The 19,389-nt window shown below is 44.5% G+C and overlaps 2 protein-coding genes across 5 annotated transcripts; one reads left to right on the top strand and one right to left on the bottom strand.

Moving 5' to 3' along the window:
- Positions 1–12,350, top strand: arhgef16 (Rho guanine nucleotide exchange factor (GEF) 16). The gene is made up of 15 exons (XM_070968052.1): positions 1–135; positions 906–1,526; positions 1,933–1,984; positions 3,002–3,165; positions 3,479–3,535; positions 5,921–6,081; positions 7,252–7,404; positions 7,495–7,624; positions 8,095–8,169; positions 8,256–8,348; positions 8,517–8,668; positions 9,538–9,726; positions 10,642–10,712; positions 11,078–11,179; positions 11,312–12,350. The coding sequence occupies exons 2-15, from the start codon at positions 960–962 to the stop codon at positions 11,449–11,451; spliced, it is 2,106 nt and encodes a 701-aa protein (XP_070824153.1). The 5' UTR covers positions 1–135; positions 906–959; the 3' UTR covers positions 11,452–12,350.
- A 2-nt stretch (positions 12,351–12,352) lies between these two features.
- ybx1 (Y box binding protein 1) lies at positions 12,353–17,480 on the bottom strand. Of its 4 annotated transcripts, none has more exons than XM_070968053.1 (8): positions 17,220–17,480; positions 15,231–15,294; positions 14,928–14,961; positions 14,747–14,836; positions 14,248–14,592; positions 13,782–13,879; positions 13,148–13,434; positions 12,353–12,696 (listed from the first exon to the last, which is right to left on the bottom strand). In XM_070968053.1, exons 1-7 carry the CDS (start codon positions 17,326–17,328, stop codon positions 13,194–13,196), a joined length of 981 nt encoding a protein of 326 aa, XP_070824154.1. In that variant the 5' UTR covers positions 17,329–17,480; the 3' UTR covers positions 12,353–12,696; positions 13,148–13,193. The 4 variants fall into 4 exon arrangements, with proteins under 4 accessions (XP_070824154.1, XP_070824155.1, XP_070824156.1 ...); XM_070968054.1 differs by having other exon boundaries at positions 13,794–13,879; XM_070968055.1 differs by having other exon boundaries at positions 14,311–14,592.
- Positions 17,481–19,389: the final 1,909 nt, after the last annotated feature.

Raw genomic sequence — 19,389 nt, 5'->3', positions numbered from 1 at the left:
GAGGAGCGGAGGACTACAGCTGCTGCTGGAGCCGCACGTCTCAACACACCGGACAGCAGCTCCCCAGAGGACCGGCGGACTGTGTGAGGACAGCGTGTCCTCAGAAGGCTGGTGTGCGAAGGTCACCTCTCACAGGTAAGACACAGCTGCTGAACTGCTCCGCGCCTCGGTGCCTGCCGAACTGTGTGTCACCCCGCTGTTATGAGCCATGGGAATGTGAGGCGGACATTTTTGCTCCCACCCTAATCCGTCTTTCAGGCAGGGAATGGGCAGAAAAAAAACAAGGCCATTATTTGTTTTGCTGTAGGTGTGACGACAATTTGAAAAAGACGGTTTCTGTAACTTTCTGTTATGAAAGTCAATTGAGCTTCACACTTTGTTTATAAGAGTTAATCCTGCTTTATAACGTGCCTGTGTGCACTGGAGATGACTCTCTTTGCAAAGGTTGGGAGTTTCTATCTCAAGAAAGTGCGGATTTGGTTTTTTGTAGTTTCTGTGGCGCACAGATTTGTTGGAGCAGGTGTGTGTGTCTGCGTCTGTGTGCGCGCGCGTGCGCTTTTGTGTGGGCAAGTGCAGTGTAGGAGTGAGCTGTGACTCAGGTTGAGTGTCTGTACGTGTGTTTGAGGACCGACACAACTGGCTGCTCCATCGGACTGACTGAGTGTTGGAGTGGGGAGCTGGATCACCAGTGAGGCTCCTGTCTTTTGTGGGAAGAGATCTGGGAGCCCCACTGTAGGTCACTGGAGGTATTTTAGGGTCATCCAGGCAAGACAGTCATATTACCCCTGCTGTTTTCCCATGTCTCCATTTAAGGTGCTGGTTTCTACGTGTTTCCTGCCTGTAGTTTGAACTTCTGTCTCCTGGTCCTGCATGTAAAGGCTGTACATTTGTCCTCCTCTCCTCAGACTCCTCCCATGTTGTAGGTGCTGAAGATCTCAGCAGACCGGGCCGAGGACACCATGTCGCAGAGCCAGGCAGACAGCTGCATGGGCGACGAGGCCCCTCTAATTCTGGAGAGCCACTTCTCCACAGAACTCCACATATCTGAGCCGGGCGATGATTGCTGCCAGTCACAAAGCCCCTCCACACCCCAGTGCGAAGCACCCCAGGAAGATGTAGTAGACAGGGTGGTGGTGCCTCAGCAGGTAGTTCTGAGCACCCAGAGTCCTGCAGCACTGAAGTCTGGCACCCACCAGCTCATCCCTAAGAATTTAGCTGCGGCCAGCCGGCCTAAGCACCGTCACCACACCACAGTGGTGACCTTCCCGTTGGGACTGGAGAACTCCATCACTGGCAGCCGGAGCCGTCACTCAACCCAGGGGCCAGATGTGACCTGGGAGGATTATGACAGTGATGGAGACGGCTTTGCATTGAGGAGGAACCGCAGGAACAAGTCATACAGAGCGGCTGTGACCAGCCTGGACATTGAAGCCATGGCTGCAAGACAAGGGGCCACAGCCACACTGAAGCCTGTTAGAGAAGATAGAGCACCCAGCCCTAGTCCAGGTCGAAGCCCTGGACGCAAGGTAAAAGCTCTGAGGGATTTGGGATGAAAGGGCAGTATTGTACTGTGGCCATCCACCATAAACTCACAGTTTCTAAATGTAATTTGCAGTTGCAGCTGGTAAGGATGCACCTTTATTCTTAACAGCCTCACAGGTCACAGCCAGCAGTATAGTTCTTTAGTCATAGGGACAATGGCATGTTTCCACAACTGTTTCCTATCTTCCAGACCAGTACCACTGTTGAGGAAGTCCTCATAGGGGTTTTATCAGACTATACTTAGAAAATGCTTCATTTAAGCATTGGAATAAAGTGCTGAGCAGAGAATGAGATGCCAGGAGATAAAAGATACTGTTATTTTTTGTAGTATTATTGAGGCATATGCCGTCCACAGAGTTTAACCCAGGCTGCACTGCTGTCTCCCTCCAGCGAACCCTGGGGAGAAAGAGGAACCACAACCAGCGTGGGTCTTTCAAAGATGGTAGGTTTACTTATGTGTCACTCTATCCACTTCTCTAAATTTGGCTAAATGGCTGCAAATAGATGGGGAATAACAATGCTGTTTGATTGATGGAAAACTGGACTTGATATGTGGATGGAGCAACCTCCATGTCATAGCTTAGAAAAGATCTCCTGAGGCAACAGCAGAGGACCAAACAGGAAATTATTTACTGTGAACGCTCCCAGCGTGCTGAATGTCAGATTGTTGAGTCCTGAATGTTAAACTTTGATGGCCTGTGCCTTCAGACTCTGCCACTTCTCCAGTTTTACATGTTTTTAAAGTGATTTCTTTCCAGTTCTGATTATGCAGACTTGAGAAGGTTTGCTTGAAGAGTTGTTTGTCACTTTTAGAACTGATATTTCACTGCTGCAGCCGCTAATAAGGTGGGAAAAAAGGTGCTAAAATTGATGTTGTTAACAAATTAACGCTGACTCAAACATGCGAGAGCAGTCACCTTAGAAAAACATTCATTGTCTGTCTCAGTATCATAATCAGAGTTCACCCTCACATTAAACACAGTGACAATCAACCTGTGACCTCTGACTAAGTTAATGGTCTCTGTGTCACTCCAGTAATGAAACACTCTCAGCAGAAACCTGCATTTAAATCTCACTCACTGTCAGCTTTATTCCAAACAGATGCATTCTCACTTCCCACGCTTTAATTCTCAAAGCGGATTGTGTTATTATGCCGACAGATTCCAACTCCGCCTCAGCCTGTCAGTTGTTAAACAGGATATCTGCAGTTACCTTCTTTCAGTATGTACATCTGACAGATTTAAAGGTGAATAAGAACAGAAGCCTTCATGCACAAGCCCGCCGTGACAGAAAGATTTCAGTTCGACACCAGTTGCTTTCACCATTTCAACTGTGCTTTTTAGGAATCTGTTTGTTGCTCCTGTAGTCATGAAAAATGCTCCACATTGCAAAACCACCACAGACTGAGGCTCTGAAATTAGACTTAAATGATGTTTGTTGATGTTGATGCGACCTTCAGCCACACCGCGCCTCTACCAAGAAATCCGTGAGCGAGGGCTGCAGTCCACCCAACAGGATGAGCTGCTGGATGACTTCGTGGTGGTGGAGCCTCCCGTGGAGGACCAGGGCATCGTGGTGAAGAGCTACCGGCCTGTTCAGCTCACCTGGAGCCAGCTGCCACAGGTAAGCCTCTAACTGCACCGGCATGCAAAGTGTCAGCGTTGAGGGAAGGTTTCTGAATTAATGACTCTCTAACAGTCTGCAGTCTTTCTTGCGTTTGCTGCTGCATAAACTCCCACACTCCATGACCCCGTGTGGAAATACTTGCTAAGTTTGCTTGAGATATTAGAACAACCACCAAGCTTCTGCAACAGGCTGGAGACATTGAATTTTCATTAGTACCATTTTTTATTTATTTATTTTATAAAAGCTCCATCTCAAATATACATCAGGCTGCAGAGGATAACATAAGCTTTTCTTTGTGTCGCTGACAAAGGTGAAGGACACAGGTATCCTGAAACTGATCTCACCTCAAGAGAGAAAGCGACAAGAGGTAAGTGTGTTTTAATGTGTTTTACTCGCATTGTGGGGACATCAATGTGTTTACACAGTTACACTGTGGGGACTCACCTTCCTTATGGGGTCCCCATCACATAAATCATTAAATCTTCGGGTGAAGACTTGCATTATGGTGATGTTTGGATAGCGCTTACTGGAATAATGAAGTAACGGTAATCATTAATAGTATTTATTCAGTATCATTTTTTGGTGAAGCCCCCAAAACACCAGATCCTACCTTTCCCTGAGTGTAACTCAAAAGCATCTTTTATTAGATATCTCCTGCCTCCTTAATACTCACTTCTTTCAAACCCCACACCTCCAGTTTGTAACACTTTCTGTTTCTTTCTGTTAACACAATTAAGCTCAGGTCCAAGTCAAGATAACCGCGATGACATCATCAGGAAATGAAGTGCCTCTTATAAATCCTTACAGTCATGTTGATTTGCATCCAACACATGCCAATATTGTCTGCCAGCAAGTTGGATTTCATTCTCAGAGGTTTTGTCAAAGGGTTTTCTAGGAAATGAAGCACATCACTGAGCAGAAGCAGGAGCAGATAAAATTGGTTGAGTTCATATCACAACAGGACCAGTTACACTACATTGCACTCCTGGAAAGAAAGTGAACATCACAGACTGATATCATCTACATGCAACAATATCTGAGGGGGGATTTTCCCATTTGTAATGTGTCTTTACAAGCAGTCCAACAGCCTGTTGTGTCAATACCAAAGGTCCACTCTGTGTGCACTGCAGGCCCTGAATAAAGCCACACCCTGCCAATGTGATTGCAGTCACGCTGCCACGCTCTTCTGTACCTTCAGTTACCTCCTGGGTTTCGTTTGGTACAGCCATTAATGGACACTTTAAGGCCGCTTTGTAGGGCATCAAAGGATTCTGCTGAGGCTAACTAATATTAATAAAATGTAATAAACATATTTTATGTTTAATCATCTGCTTATTCTGAATTTGATGCCAGCAACACGTTTCAAACAAGTTGTGAGCAACTTGGAACTGGGAAAGTTGTGGGATGCTCCAGAGGCATCCTGGAAAGGCTCAGTCATTCACAAGCAAGGATGGAGCGAGGTTCACCACATGATTGTTTGAAGGATATTACTACATGGACTCAGGAACACTATGTGTGTGTGAACAGAGTTCATTTTCAAATGACTGGATTCTGTTTTTATCATGTATTTTTAATCAGGGCTGTAGATGGACTAAAACTGCTGCTCTTCGAGTGGGCGTGCTGTAATATCAGGATGTTTTTAGCAGCAAAGAAGTTGCCCCATGTTAGCTTAGACAGAGCAGAGTGGAAACACTTTACAATGCCGTACATAAAATGTGAGTAGTAATTAAGGACCCAGAGAAGAATTAATCAGGGATGACCTGATAGTGAAGCGTTGGTGAGTAATGCCTGAATAACTGTGAATCAAAAATGATCACAGATAATGATGAGTTACTGAGACAGACTGGGACATACTGTAATAAAGGACCACTGTGTAGGATTTATGGGTATCTGTAGGCAGTAATATTGTAGTTATATTTTCATATTATAGTATGATTTTCATAATTATGAAGTAATGAGGGACTTGGTATGATTACTTAACTCGAGGGGGACATGCTGAAGTATTTAGCAATGAGACGTCACTAGTTTGTGCCACTCAGCGGCTGGGTCAAATTTAATCAGCAATGACTCATGATGAAAGTAACTCATTATAATCCTGTCATCAGAGTTACTCTGGAACCACTCATTAACAATGCAGTAGTTATCACGTCGGCATTCATTCCTCGCTCCTTCCTTAGTAACCACTCACATTTTGTGGACCGCACTGTTCAGTGTTACCAGCAGAGCTTTGCCAGGCAGACTTCCAGTTACCATTCTTTCCGAACTTTTGAGCTTTTATTCTGAAATTTGAGTGTTGCACAGAGATTTTCAAGAAGTGCTGTTGTTGGCCGAGCTCAGATAATGCCCTTTGGTCTTTTCTGAGCCACTACACCTCTACAGGAAGTGGGGGCGTGGAACGTGTGTTGTCAACACCTGACAGCTCACCTCGCCCTGACCACAAACAGCAGAGCTTAACCGTTTCAAAACATTTATGCTGCCGTACAGTAAAATCTAGTTTGAACTCTGCTATAAATCAACCACTGCTGATTTGTTTTCCACTTCTGGGCCTGTTTTGTTTGTCTGCTGGTATAGGTTTCTGATTCCTCTGGATAATCGCCAAACTATTACACTCCAGTATGGAGAAAATATCATAAAAAATAACAGAGCTAGAGATCTAACAGTAAGAGCATCACAGGGAGGGTTTTTCCTTCTTACTCCATGTTGCAAATGTGACTCACTCCTTCACGTGCACTCTTGTGTGGCCATTCGACAGGCCATTTTCGAGATCATCACATCAGAGCATTCATACCTGCACAGCCTGGGCATCCTGGTGCGTCACTTCAAGAGTAACGAAGCTCTGAGGAAAACGCTGACGGCCACGGAGCACCATCACCTCTTCTCCAACATCTCTGTCATCCACCAAGTCAGCAAACGGTGGGAACAGCACTCTTCTCTTCTTACTTGTTGTGTGTGTGTGTGTGTGTGTGTGTGTGTGTGTGTGTGTGTGTGTGTGTGTGTGTGTGTGTGTGTGTGTGTGTGTGTGTGTGTGTGTGTGTGTGTGTGTGTGTGTGTGTGTGTGTGTGTGTGTGTGTGTGTGTGTGGAAAACTAGAGGTGGGGGAGGTTCACCACCTTAAAGAAAGGGATCTGATGATGTTATCAGTGTGTGAAGTAGTGTAATGGACTGTTTATCTGCATACAGTGTTTACTGTTCTTTGCAGACTTTAAACTGTATGGCACACATTGGTGTCATAGTTTGCACTGTGTTCCCAAACAGAAAAAGGGTTGATTTAAAGTTTCAGATCAAGTATTTGCCCTTAGCATATCTTTCCTTAGCATGTCCTGTTGGCTCTGTCGACGTGTCAGGACACGTCAGCCAAACTGGTTCTGCTGCCTGTTTGCTCTGAGCGGTATTCCCGGGCTTGAAGATGATAATGTGTTTGACAGCAGCCCGTGTTGCTCTGTTTATGACTGGCCTCATTATTTTGAATGAGAAGAAATCCAAGTCCTTCTTGCTTTGATCATTTTGTTATCAGTTCTTGTTCTCCCCAAGTAAAACAGGATCTGTGAGACTAGAAGGTGCCTCTGAAGCTGCTTTATGACATATCTGACTTACAGTGTCTGTGTGTGTGAATGTGAGTCCTGTAGTTGCTTCCTGGGCTGGGCTGTTTTTCAGGTGTCATTTTACTCCTTTTTGTTAAAAAGGCACTTAGCAAGGGTGGGGCTGAAAGTCATTTTTGGTGTTGATAGCTTTTACAAAGCAGAAGGGATCACCTGGATCTTAATGTAAAAATAACATATGTTTAGTATTTTAGTGTATTGAAAGCTTGTCTGTCTTCTTTCAGGATAGATCAAGTGATAATTTACTGTAACATTAACTTTCTAAGTTCACATTAGATTGCCGTACCTGTCTCACTGATGAATTCATCTGTGCTTTGATGATGCAACTGTTGTTATCACAAACCACCATCCTGACAAGCCTAGAAGTTATCATCCAATTCAGCTGGAAGCTACTCTCACACAGCTGTGTGTGTCCCACTCAGGCGATCAGTCTGTGGGAGGAAACACTTTCACATCTCCGCTAACCTCCCACTCTCAATTGTCAGGTTTTTTGAGGATCTTGAACGGCGTCACTATGACAGCCCGGTGATCCGGGACATCAGCGATATCGTTCAGAACCACGCTGCCCACCACTTTGAGCCCTACATCGTCTACTGCTCCAACGAGACGTTCCAGCAGAGGACGCTGCAGAAGCTGCTGTGAGTAGCTGCAGTGAACTGTACAGGCTGTCGAGTTACTGCAGTAACAGCAGGATGAGCTGAACTTTGCCCTTTCTTTCTGTCTGTTAGGACCAGCAACATTGCGTTTAAAGAGACCCTGAAGCAGATTGAAGGGAGCAGTGAATGTGGAGGCCTGCCCATGATCTCCTTCCTCATCCTTCCCATGCAGCGAGTCACCAGACTGCCACTGCTACTGGATGTCAGTTTAACATTTACTCTCTCATATGAGCCCCTCAAGAAATGAAACAATGCCTACCACAATGCCATTCACATGGCAACTGAAAATACACTTTTCCAAAGAAATGGACTAAAATTATTTAAAACAGCTTAAAATGGGTTCATGGAGACCAGGCTGAGAGCCACTTATCTATTTTTCTCAAGTGTATATTATTAGATTGACTGTCACTGTCACAAAAAGGTCATTCTTTACCTGTTAGTGTGGCAAACGCATACCTAAAGACACTGTCTGCATCTTCTTCATTTTTGTCAGTCTTTAGAAAACTTTTATTTTGCTGTTTATGAAACCTTGTAAAGATGGACACATCACATTCAAAAGGTAGTAACGCTCATTCACATATCAAGGAGACACATTTTTGAGGGGTTGAAATGAGAAGTAGAAGTAAAATACTGGTGCTTAAGAAGTTTCAAACCTTTCGTCTCTCCACGCAGACAATCTGCCAAAAAACTCCAGACAAGACAGCGGAGTACTTTGCTGCTGTTTGGGCGCTGCACGCCATCAGCAAGGTAGAGAAAAGCACTCCGTAGCTCCACATATGAGAGTGGCCTGTGAAGTTGATGTGTTTTTAAGGTCATGATTATTATTTCAACAGTTGGTCGCTAGCTGCAATGAAGGAGCTCAGCGGATGGAGAGGACAGAGCAGATGTACACCATCCAGAAGCACATGGATTTTGGTAAAATCAAGGTAAGAACCGACCATACTGTTGGTTGTGGATGAAAGCAAGGAATATAATGCAACTTGAAAAGAGCTTTGGACTGATTCCCCTCATGTAGTGATGATGCCCATCCATTACAGACAAATGTCTTTACTCATCTTTGCTAACCGGGACTGATAACTCTTGTGTCCTCGCAGCCGTTTCCTCTGGTGTCATCATCGCGGTGGCTGAAGAAGCGCGGCGAGCTGGCCGTCTGCACTGAGGAACTCAGCATCTGGAGGGCTTTCAGCCACAGGAGCTATTACCTGTTTCTCTTCAATGATGTGCTGATCGTCACCAAGAAGAAGAGGTCAGCAGGACTGAAAAGTCAATTCTGAATGTTATGAACCTAAAATCTAATATGTTGTGGGAAAAGGTTTTCATAAAACAAAAACTGACAGACGAAACTGACAGACTTTTAGTATGTCGACATAATCACCATAATTAAGAGCAGGATTAACAGGATTAGTTCAGATGCATTCAGCCACCTGAAGGTTACACACAAGGAGACCAGAGCAAGAAGCTAATGTTTTTAACCTCAGGACATAATGCACAGCGAATTTCACAACTTCTTTCACAGACCTGATCGGGCATCTGTTACAATGGGGGCTGCTAGAGAAGACAGCCAGTCAGACAACCACAGCCAGTTTTGAAGCATTTCATGAACTTTGTGTGCTTCCCTGGTGACTCCTGTGGACACTGAGTAGGTCCAGCTGCTGAAGGGAGCATGAGAATCTGAGAGAGGAGAGGACAGGACAGGGACAGAGAGGAGAGAGCAGTATGGATGTGGTGCGTGCATACTTGAGATTCTTCAATCTTGCATTCAGCATGTCAGCTCGACAGGCTACAGCTTTCTGTTTTGAATTAGGGAGAAACCAAACAATGTCAGCTCAGAGGAAGGAGCTGCCCACAACACTGGAGTCATTTTCAGGTTTGTAAAGTCCACACTGTCCCCCAGTCTTCAGGTGATAATATCTTGGAAATGCTGTTAGCGGATAGGCGAGGAATGCAGTTTAAATGTGTTTGTCTGTGTGTTAATAGCAGACACATGCACAGTATCATTGCAGCTGGGTTTGTGTTTCTGTCAGTGTTCTGCATGCTGGGACCGTGGACACAATTTGTCTGATTAAAAAATATCCTGTCAGTGGAAATCTGAGTAAAAACGGTTTGTTTGTCCAGTGAGGAGAGCTTTGTGGTGATGGACTACGCCACTCTGGAGAATGTAGAGGTGGAGGTCGGAGAGGATGCAGAAGGGCAGACGTCTCCGCCGGCCAAGAACAGCTCCAGCCACTATCTTTCCTTCAGACTGCTGATGAGCAGGAACAGTGAAGGAAGAGCGGAGCAGATCTCCCTGGTGGCCGAGTCCAGGTACTGCTGCTCTCAGTCATGAACCGCACTTCACAAGTAGTTATTGCATTGATTTAAATGTGAAAGCACAAGATTTGAGTATTACAAGGTGACATTATGTGCATTAATATGAAGGGAGGGATTCAGAAGTGTCAGTATGCATCAGCAGTACCTTGACGCAGCTCCAATTATGGCTGAAAGTAATCAGTAAATCATAAAATAAGACTGACATGTGAAAGTATAAACAGAAACACGCAGGTGAGACTAAACTCCAAACCAAAGATTTCGTAAAAGCTACAAAAGTACAGAGAGCTGAACACAGGGAGAGTCTAGTCTCCAGCACAGACACGGTTGACTTTAGACACTGAGAATGCAGCTAAAGCTTTGATGAAGGCAACACTTCGGTGCTTGCTCACATGCGTTTGGGTATCTGGAATCCTACCAACCCACAAACTGTGAGTTTCATCGTGGCTCTTGTGCTGAGCATGTAGTCACGGAACATGGTTATGCACCTCCCAGCACCCACTGCACACCAATTCAGTTCAAGATTGGCAAGTTTTTTGTTTGTTTCTCACTTGATTGAATCCAGAAGTTCAAACATGCATCTGTGGCACAGGGCATTAGTTCATCACAATACTGAGAACATGGCTGCCTCAAATAAAACAGGAACTTCAACCAAGAAGTCAGGTAATGAATGGATTTTTACAATCAGTATGTCTCAAGGAAGCACCTGGTAGCTCACCTGGTAGAGCATGTACCATATATGAAGGTCTGGCTCCCTCTACTGACCGAAGCCGTAGTGCCAACCTGCTGGGCAAAAAGACTAGTACAATAGACTTGGCTGGGAGTCAAATATATATATACTTATGTATATGTATTGACTCTATACATTTATGAAATAAATTACATTTTTAATTAATATTTTCTGTTGTTAAGGGTGGACCGGGCACGTTGGATAGTCGCTCTGACAGAACACAAGCAGGCAGGTGTCTCCACTCCTGCAGCTGGTAAGTCAGCTTGCTTTATTTACCAAGGGAGTCATTCTTTGAAATGCACTTTGAATTCACTCTGAGACCAGACCAGACATGTAATCTTTAACAGTGGCAACTAATGACAAATCTGTTCCCTTACCTTTAATGTGTAAATGATTCATTTGTCGTGCAAGGCAGTGTGGTGCACAGAAAACAGATGGTTTGCAGGCAGTTTCCATTTCAAGTGAGTCTGCAACTCTTGAAAATGCAAAGATGCACAAGTGCAGAGAGCATGGTACTAATTTCTTCACAGGATAATAGGATGAACCACGTAGCGCTATAAATCAGGAACATGAAATATAGCAACATAGACTGTGCCTAACATAAGGCGTTGGTTTCAGGTCAGCCACAGTATGAGGCCACCAAAGCCTACCTGCCGAAGGAGCCAGACGAGCTGGGGCTACAACAGGCTGAGCTTGTCATTGTCCTGCGGAAAGAGGAAGGTGAGGCCCTGTGTGTGTGTGTGTACCTGTAATAAAACATCTTCATGCTGAACTGGTGTTTCACCTTTAACACTTCACATAAAAGCATGCTCAAGTGTTTAAAGGGTAACCTGAACTGTCTGCTCCCCGTAGCCTGGTGCTATGGAGAGAGAATGCGAGATGGGGAGAGAGGCTGGTTTCCTGCCAGCTGTGCCACAGAGATCACCAACCCCACCGCCATGGAGAACAACGTGCAGCGTATGAAGCGCCTGCGCAAAGAGACCAATGTGTGAGGGACTAATGGTTTTAAGCCCAGGGTGGACAAAATAACAGAAACACCTTCCAGCAGATTGTTCATACTCCTGTTTAGTTTTTGTGGACACTGCACACAGGAAGACCATTAATTACTGTAACAGTGGTCCAGAAGGACAATACCAAGAGACTGATGTTTACCAGGATATAAAAGGCTTAAAAATGGCCATTCATGCTGTCTTGGTGCACCAGTGGTCAAGGAGGAAAACTGTGACCATGAGGGTCCTGGTTTGAATCCAGTGTTTGTGTTGCTCTCATGTCCCTGACGAAACCATTTTTTTTTTTTTTTTTTTTTTTAAATGATCATCTGGTTGAATGAACAGTTACAGCTCATTTGTTGCAGACCTATTGTATATTAAGGTGTTTCTGTCCACCTTCTTTATGTGCAGCAATAATGAATGGACATTTGGAAGAGCAGGATTTACTGGCCAGCAGTGGACATTTCCCTTCACTTGTACAGCACTCATCCTGTTGTTTCCTTATTGGCATGAATGTAAATTGAAACTTAATTACTGAAGCAAATAATGAACCTCAGTTGCAGCCTATGATTTAATTTTAAGTGTAAATGCTTAAGTATGAGAAGTTTCATGAAAAACATTCAAGTGTATTCCCTGTTCTTTGATTTCATGAGTCTCTGTCAAATAAATATACAGTGTAGGGTTGTTTTGTTTTCCTGGTGCAAAAAGAAAATGTGACATACTGTCCCATTGTTGAATTTTGATGATTAAATATGTAGTGCATCACACAAGATTATATTTGTATAAATAGATTAACATCTGAAATGGACTCAAACTTAACTTTATATGTAAGAAAAATGTCATGGTTTGTCATTGTTTAGCTAATGTACTTGAAAAACAAAATTAAAGCCAATACTTGAGACAATTCTCTGGTTTCTGAACTTTTATTTTAGCTTGCATTTTGTTAAAATGTCTGAATACATAAAAAGTTATTTAAAAACGTCAAACTGACCAGATATCAAATTCCATTTTTTCTTTAAAAACCATTTGGTGTAAAAACTTAGGACAGATTTAGAAAAACATTTGCTGTTTCCCCAAAACTTTTTGTAGCTGTCACATAAAAATAATGGAAAAAAAACAGGTCTGCATAGATTCTGCAGGCAATCGGTGGTAATCTGGTCAAATGCATGGTGCAAGCTTGTGACGATCGTCAAGTCAAATCTTTATTGCTCAGATCTTGTTTGATGTTTCTTCTTGTTGACAAAAAAACTGTAAGAGAAGAAAATGAGCAAATCAGTCAATTGCTCTTCTGTATTTTCAGATTGATTTAACATCACTTGGGTTGAGTCATGTGGCATGCTGCACCATGAGTTGCCTGAAAATGTGCATCATCACCAGATAGCAGAAAAAGAATCCAAAGCCCAAAGCTGTAGCTCATATGGAAAAGAGACAATAGCAGAGGGCTCCATGGTGCCAGACAGTTTGCTTTATCAAATCCACTGCATGACCTCATGTGTTGAATCACGCACTACAGACTGAAGAGTGTGAATGACAAGCTAGTCAGCTTTACTCAGATAGAATTTAGGCAGCTATTAAACTTTAATGTAATTTCCTAGTACTGTACTCACATTATCTTTTACTGTCAGTTCTGTCTAAAATAAGATATTTGTGCAGCTTAAATTGATGACCCATATCAGCCACCATGAGGCTATAGACTCACCCGGACGATGGTAAAAGATGGTAGGTGCCGGTGGGCAGGTTCTTTCCTACTCAGCCCCACCCTGCTGGGCCTCGGGAGCGGACGTTTTCTCTGCAGATGGGTCACCTCCTGTCTTGGCCTCCTTGGTTTCCTGGCCGGGCTTGCCACCAGTCTGTGGGCGTCTGCGGCGGTAGTTGAAGTTGCGGCGGTAACGTCGCTGGCGTGGCTGTTGGTTCTGACCACCTTCACCTCCCTGATTCTCCTTGTCCTCCTCACCGTCCCGCACCGGTCTGGGACGGGGTGGACCCCTAGAGTGAACAAGCAAAAAAGTAAATAAATAAAAATAAGGGGCTGCATGGAAACATGAAGAAAACAGTAACTAAGAAATGGCAATGTCATGCAAAGTATACATCAGCCACAAGATGCTGTTTAAAAGTCACAATTTTTGATCACATTCGCCAAATTTGGATGCACAGCTGCAATTTGAGGTTAGGCTGCAACAAAAGGAGAGCTTCTCTGGCCAAACCAGGTGGCATTTGTCTATTCATTTTAATTTTAAAGAGGTAAATTTTAGTCGGTGGCCTATGAGCCAGACAACCCAATGCTTTGCTCTGCCATTGTTGCAGCCCTGCGTCAATGAAGCCAACATGCAAACCTTGGTCTGAACCTTGGTCGGAAGCCTCTGTAGTAGTTTTGCCTCGCTGGTCTGTTGCCCTGGTCTGGACCTCCCTGGCTCTCGTCACCCTCACCTCCCTAAAGGCAAACAGATCAAAAAACAACTGACACGTAGCTTTTCTCGCAGCCAGCACAGGCAAACAAACGTTTGAACATTTGTTATGTGGTGCACAGTCCTCACTTGTAATGAAACTGGCCGGCTTGTCATTTAATGTTGAGTCTGATTTAAGTGCAACATGAGGTCGCTCCAACGAAAGGAACCTGTTTGAGTCAATTTGCAAGATATTGGCAAGACCCCCGGTACACCAAGATTTATTGTTCACAACCACGAGTGTTAGAAAGGAGAGGATTTAGAGTTCTGTATGACATAAATATATCAAGGGTCCCAATTTTGTCATGGGAATGCTGGGTGCCTGCTTCAGGATAGTAGCCCTGTGACGGCGTACCTCAGTCATCTCTCCGCGTGGTGCGTTGGTGTACGGGGGCCGACGGCCGTAGCGTCTACGTACAAAGTATGGTGGGTAACGCCGTCTGCCAGGATAAGTGGGCCTGCGCTGCTGTTGCTGCGAGTCTCCTTCAGGGGCACTCTCTCCCCCATCTCGGCTGCTTTTGTCACGACCCCCGTTGCCTGGTTCACCCTCTCCGTCACTCTGGTAGTTCTCTGGATAGTCTCCACCACGAGGAGGGCCCCTTCTCCGTGGATAACGCCTATAGCGGTTCCTGTCAGCGGCGTACTTACTTCCCTGGACTGCAACTCCTCCTGGGCCGGTGACATTTGCAGCCTCTGCCCCCTGTGCACAGTGGCATTTTTAAAAGGAATGAAATTGCCCAGATCATTGATTGAGGACACAACAGTTAACAGGATGTGTGTTTTTTTTTTCTTTTTAGCCGAACTTTAGACCTGGTCACGAAACAAACTGTATCACTAACCACTGCTGGGCTTACCTTCTCTCCCTCAACTACATCAAACTCCACAGTTTCTCCATCTCCAACACTGCGAAGGTATTTCCTCGGGTTATTCTTTTTGATGGCTGTCTAAAAATCAAAAACAGTTCAGAGGTGAGATTTTATATTCATGACAATTAATGCAATAGCTACTGAGAAAATAATTCTACCTACAGCTTACCTGGTGTACAAAAACGTCCTCTTTTGTATCATTCCTAAACAAAGGGAGAAAACCACTCTCGGTTACATCTCGTTAGCAGTATCTTGCTGAGCCACAGAGAACAACAATACATCTGCAGACAGATTGCAACTAAACCAGCAAGTGTGAGGATTAACTAGTGATCGTAGCACAGGGACCAGCAGACAAATCATCTGGTCAGCTTTGTAAGCAAATCAAAGTCATAATAGGATTGGGAATGTTCCCTCACAGACAAAGATTATATCAGTGTCTTTACGAAGCAGGGGTGGGGTGAAGTCCACTTACCTATTGATAAAACCATATCCATTCCTGACGTTGAACCATTTCACTGTACCCAGGACTTTTGTTGCTGCAATGAAACAATGAAATGAAAACGTCACTACTGACTTTAGTTTAAACTTCAGTCATTTCCTTTTAGTTTTACAATATCAGCTTCAAACCAGCTTCTGCGTTTCACCAGACATCTACCAGTAAGAAACAGTAAAGGACTCAAATAACAACAGATGATGAAAAACTAACCAAGGCCACAGAAACATAGAAGTTATATTTAACTACCAACTGTCACCCTTTTTTTAGATCTCCATGCTAAGGGCTGTCCTGTGCCAGCTGCACTTGGTGGTGAGGCATAAACCAAGAGGCAGTAACGACTCCACTGTGTCTCATGCGATGTTAAGATTTCTTACTATCTATACTGTCAGTGTCTCTGCCTCAAGCTGCTGTTGTAGTACGGCATATAAATAATGGATGTAATAACACCATAGTACGCTTTGGTCGCGGACAACATTTCAAAGTCCAACTACTACAAACCTACTGCCCCATTTTAAGCCGCAATGCTCAGCACTTGAACGTTCACACGTGGTAGTGTCGCGCCCGGATGCGTTAGCAAGCAGCGTACCCAATTGCGTGTTAGCATAGTAGCTAACTGGGTCTCAACCATGTGGTTGGATTTAAGCCAGCAAGCGGTAACTGTCGTAGCAAATCAAATGACATATTGTGACTAAACGTCATTAAAGACTACAAATAACTATGTCGTTAGCTGTCGGGAATTTCAAAGAGCAAACCACTAACCGGTGAAAGAAATCCGTGATATCATTCAGCGGACATTTTGAGTGGCCCCTTCAGCCATGTAAATAGCAAACGTTAGCCTGCTAGGCTATTGTAGCTTCGTTAACCAACGAGCTACCAGCCATGTTAAGTAGCTAGGCCAAAATGCTAACCTTAAAATTCGAGCAAAATTCGACAACCATTGACAGTTGCAATCTGATGTATTCGGAGACCAATCGTGATATTGTCGTTTCGCCAGCTCTAATGGGCACATTTTTGTGTTGGCGTTTCGACGAGTTTTGGAGAAAAACTAGCTCTGCTTCATTCGTTTGAACAAAGGGACGGCCGGCAGCTAACGTTAGCTCCCCCTTCGACGCCTGTTGTCATACCCGGCTAAGTGGCCAGTGTAACATAACTTGGGTGTTTTACCGTGGTGTGTGATTAACGGTTAGAAAATTATAGCTAACGTTAACGCTGTAACGTGTCAACGTCAACTGTTATTGTCCGACTACATAAGTCTGACTTAAAGGGGCGCAAATGTTAACGAGGAAACACGAGTCCTGAAACAACTTCAACGGCCGTGCATGTGACGGCCAGCCGGCAACATGGCATTCTGCGGCGGGTATTGGACATTAGGAGGCCGATGAACGGGAGATTAACCGGCTAAAATGAAGGATTACCTTTCCCAGTCGCATATTCTCATATGAATATTAATATCACATAGAAAAACTATTCATAATGTCTGACTGATGTTAAACAAATTACAAATGACGTTAAATAGCTAACATAACGATACAACTAGCACTGATAATACCACCATCTTCCAACTGACAACTTGTGTTGCTGGCAAACGCCAGGACTGATGTTTCGCTACTTGACAGCATAAGGAAATTTATTTTACTTTTAGATAAAACTTGTCATCGTCAATGTACCTATGAAATCAAAGACTAAGTTACTTTAACTGCAGACATCCCACGCGTTATACAAAATCGGCAAAAAGTGGGCATCTACTATTAGCTTGTATTGTTAAATTGGTCTTTTTTTTGCCAATTTAAAATATAATGTGCTTTTTAACGGCAACACCAGATTATGGGCGTCAGAACTCAACAGTTAATTGTGCCTGTGATGGGCTCGTTTATGTTAGCAACCGTCGTTTTTGCGCATCGCCTCCACTGTGTACCATACCACGTTAGCTAACTTGGCTAACTAGCTCATTTCCAGTAGTCTTACCGATGACCTTCTTATCCCCCGCGGAAGCTGCGGCTGCCGGGCTGGATGGGCTCTCCGCATCGGCAGCAGGCTGCGGTGGTTGTTGTTGTGTCTCGGCCTCGCTGCTCATGGTTACTACTGGTTGGTAATGGCTTCTGCCGGCGGCGGCTTTCTGCTATGTTTCCCGGTGCTAGATGGTAACCTGGGCCGGCGGTGGTGGGGGCTACTGCCTTCGGGCTCTCTGCTTTCCTCTTTCCGCTCCCGTTGCCGATCGAACTGGGCAGAATGAGTAACTGTGCCGGGGAATCTTCCTGGTGGGGGTCCGCCCATCTGGTGTTCGAATTGGTTGGGCTCTTCCACGAAAAGCAAAGCGCGTTTCTATTGGCTAAGACCGTTGTCAATTTCGTTTGAGAGAAGCGATTGTTAAAATTGATTGGCTAAAGGAGAATCTACCTGTCTATTTCCACCGCCCCATAGCGATGTCAAAGCCAGACGAGTCACACACATAACCGTGACACTTTTGGAACATCCTCTGCTTGGCTGTGCTATTTGGGCGGAATTTAACAAAATGTACAAATACTTAGAAAACACGATGACTACAGTCATTACTATGTCAGAATTACATAAAATGGCGTCTTGAATGTCTCAAAAACAGCACGGCTGTAAGATTATCTTCATTTCGTGTTTTTAAAGCAGGTTTTCACTTGAATTGTTCTACTGAACCGCTAACAGATACTTGGTGACCCAGTGACATTTGCCAATTCAGAATTAAAATAAAACTTGAATTTTCAACAAATAGCCTCTTCTCAAGCCTGGTAATATAAATGTCATTTTGTGTTTACCTTTGGTTGAATGAAAGGCTTGTGAAGCTCTCATCACTAATATTTAATGGCGTTGCACACTGTGCGCAGCCCCATGTGCACTGAAATGTATAGGGGTTAACTGACCTACATTAAGGGATGGATTAGATCAGGATGTAAATCTTCTATACATCACTTTTACCACATTGTCACAGTTGCAGTAGCAGCACCTCTCAAACACACATGATACCTTGGAAGATTTAGGGACAGAGCTCATCTGAGTGTGCTGTGCAGAACATGACGTCCCCAGCAACACACTTACTATCTGTTAATGTTTGGCATCTAAACACGGAGCACAATTAAATTCCACATTCTGTATCACTGGATACTGAATGTAGCCCTACTATTACAGTCCACATGTGATGCTATTCTGTAAGAGATTATCCTCAGTCATCACAGGACTACACTGAATAAAGGTCATCTTAGGACACATTCACTGACTATGCACAAGAACCGTAGAGTAACCCTAAGCATGATAAATGCTTGTGTCCTGTTTTTCTTCTGGATTCACAGAGAGGACGTTGGACGCGTCGTCTGTCCTTCTTTTTTCTCAATTGTCTCTTGGGTGATTAAACTTCTTAAATGTTAAGGGTGCGCAAAAGCTCAAATAGTGACAGTGAATGCTCGTATGATAACATAGTTTGCTGCTCCTCTTATATCATATCGCCCTGCACAGTGAACTGGTTAAAGCAGTCATCATCCTGCGTGTATTCACACACTCCACTTCCACTAGCACAGAGCAGACAGACCCAGACTGAGCGTGAGACAACCCCTCCGCAGCCCCCCACCCATTGTCATGTTAATGCTCCACTGGCACTGTTTATGAGCGCTGGCTGATGTGTGAAGAGCTCGCTGTTAATGGCCGAGCCCCGTTCTCCCACACAAAGATCGGCTTTAGCATTGACCCTAGAAAGCCTCCACACGAAGAGACCCCCCTCCTCTTCCCCCCAAAAAGCCCTTCTTCCTGCCTCTATAAGAACAGTCTCGATCTGAAAGGATTCTTTTGTGCCAATGGAACGAGGTCCAAGGCAGAAGAGGGACAGCGCGGATGGGGGAGGGGGTCTTGGATTTGTATGGATGGCGGGGATAAGAAGAGGTAGCCATAAGTTCAGCAGAGGATGGCTTGGCTGTGGAGACTCTCACTGTAGTGTTTCCGGGTTGAGACGGTTAGCCACCATCATTTCAGAGCCTGCACAAACCCTCACTGACACATCCGATCTGTAACAGCCATGGTTTTCCCTCAGGTTAGAAATATGAGGAAGGGGAAATGAGCTGACGAAGGCTACCAAGAGTGCATGTTACACTGTGCACACAGTGTGGTTACAGTGTTA

Source organism: Chaetodon trifascialis, chromosome 8, assembly GCF_039877785.1.
Source record: "Chaetodon trifascialis isolate fChaTrf1 chromosome 8, fChaTrf1.hap1, whole genome shotgun sequence".
NCBI classification, from domain to species: Eukaryota; Metazoa; Chordata; class Actinopteri; order Chaetodontiformes; family Chaetodontidae; genus Chaetodon; species Chaetodon trifascialis.
The sequence above is the reverse complement of the archived record's forward strand: the minus strand, read 5'-3'. Positions and strand labels throughout refer to the sequence as shown.

Excerpts from the sequence above, each read along its gene's own strand:
- arhgef16 (XM_070968052.1), top strand. The coding sequence starts at position 960 with ATGTCGCAGAGCCAGGCAGACAGCTGCATGGGCGACGAGGCCCCTCTA. Across the intron at positions 1,985-3,001 it reads GCGTGGGTCTTTCAAAGATG|CCACACCGCGCCTCTACCAA; the intron begins GTAGGTTTACTT and ends TGCGACCTTCAG. Across the intron at positions 8,170-8,255 it reads CGCTGCACGCCATCAGCAAG|TTGGTCGCTAGCTGCAATGA; the intron begins GTAGAGAAAAGC and ends TTATTTCAACAG.
- ybx1 (XM_070968053.1), bottom strand. The coding sequence starts at position 17,328 with ATGAGCAGCGAGGCCGAGACACAACAACAACCACCGCAGCCTGCTGCC. Across the intron at positions 15,295-17,219 it reads GGGGGATAAGAAGGTCATCG|CAACAAAAGTCCTGGGTACA; the intron begins GTAAGACTACTG and ends GTTTCATTGCAG. Across the intron at positions 13,880-14,247 it reads CACGCGGAGAGATGACTGAG|GGAGGTGAGGGTGACGAGAG; the intron begins GTACGCCGTCAC and ends GTTTGCCTTTAG.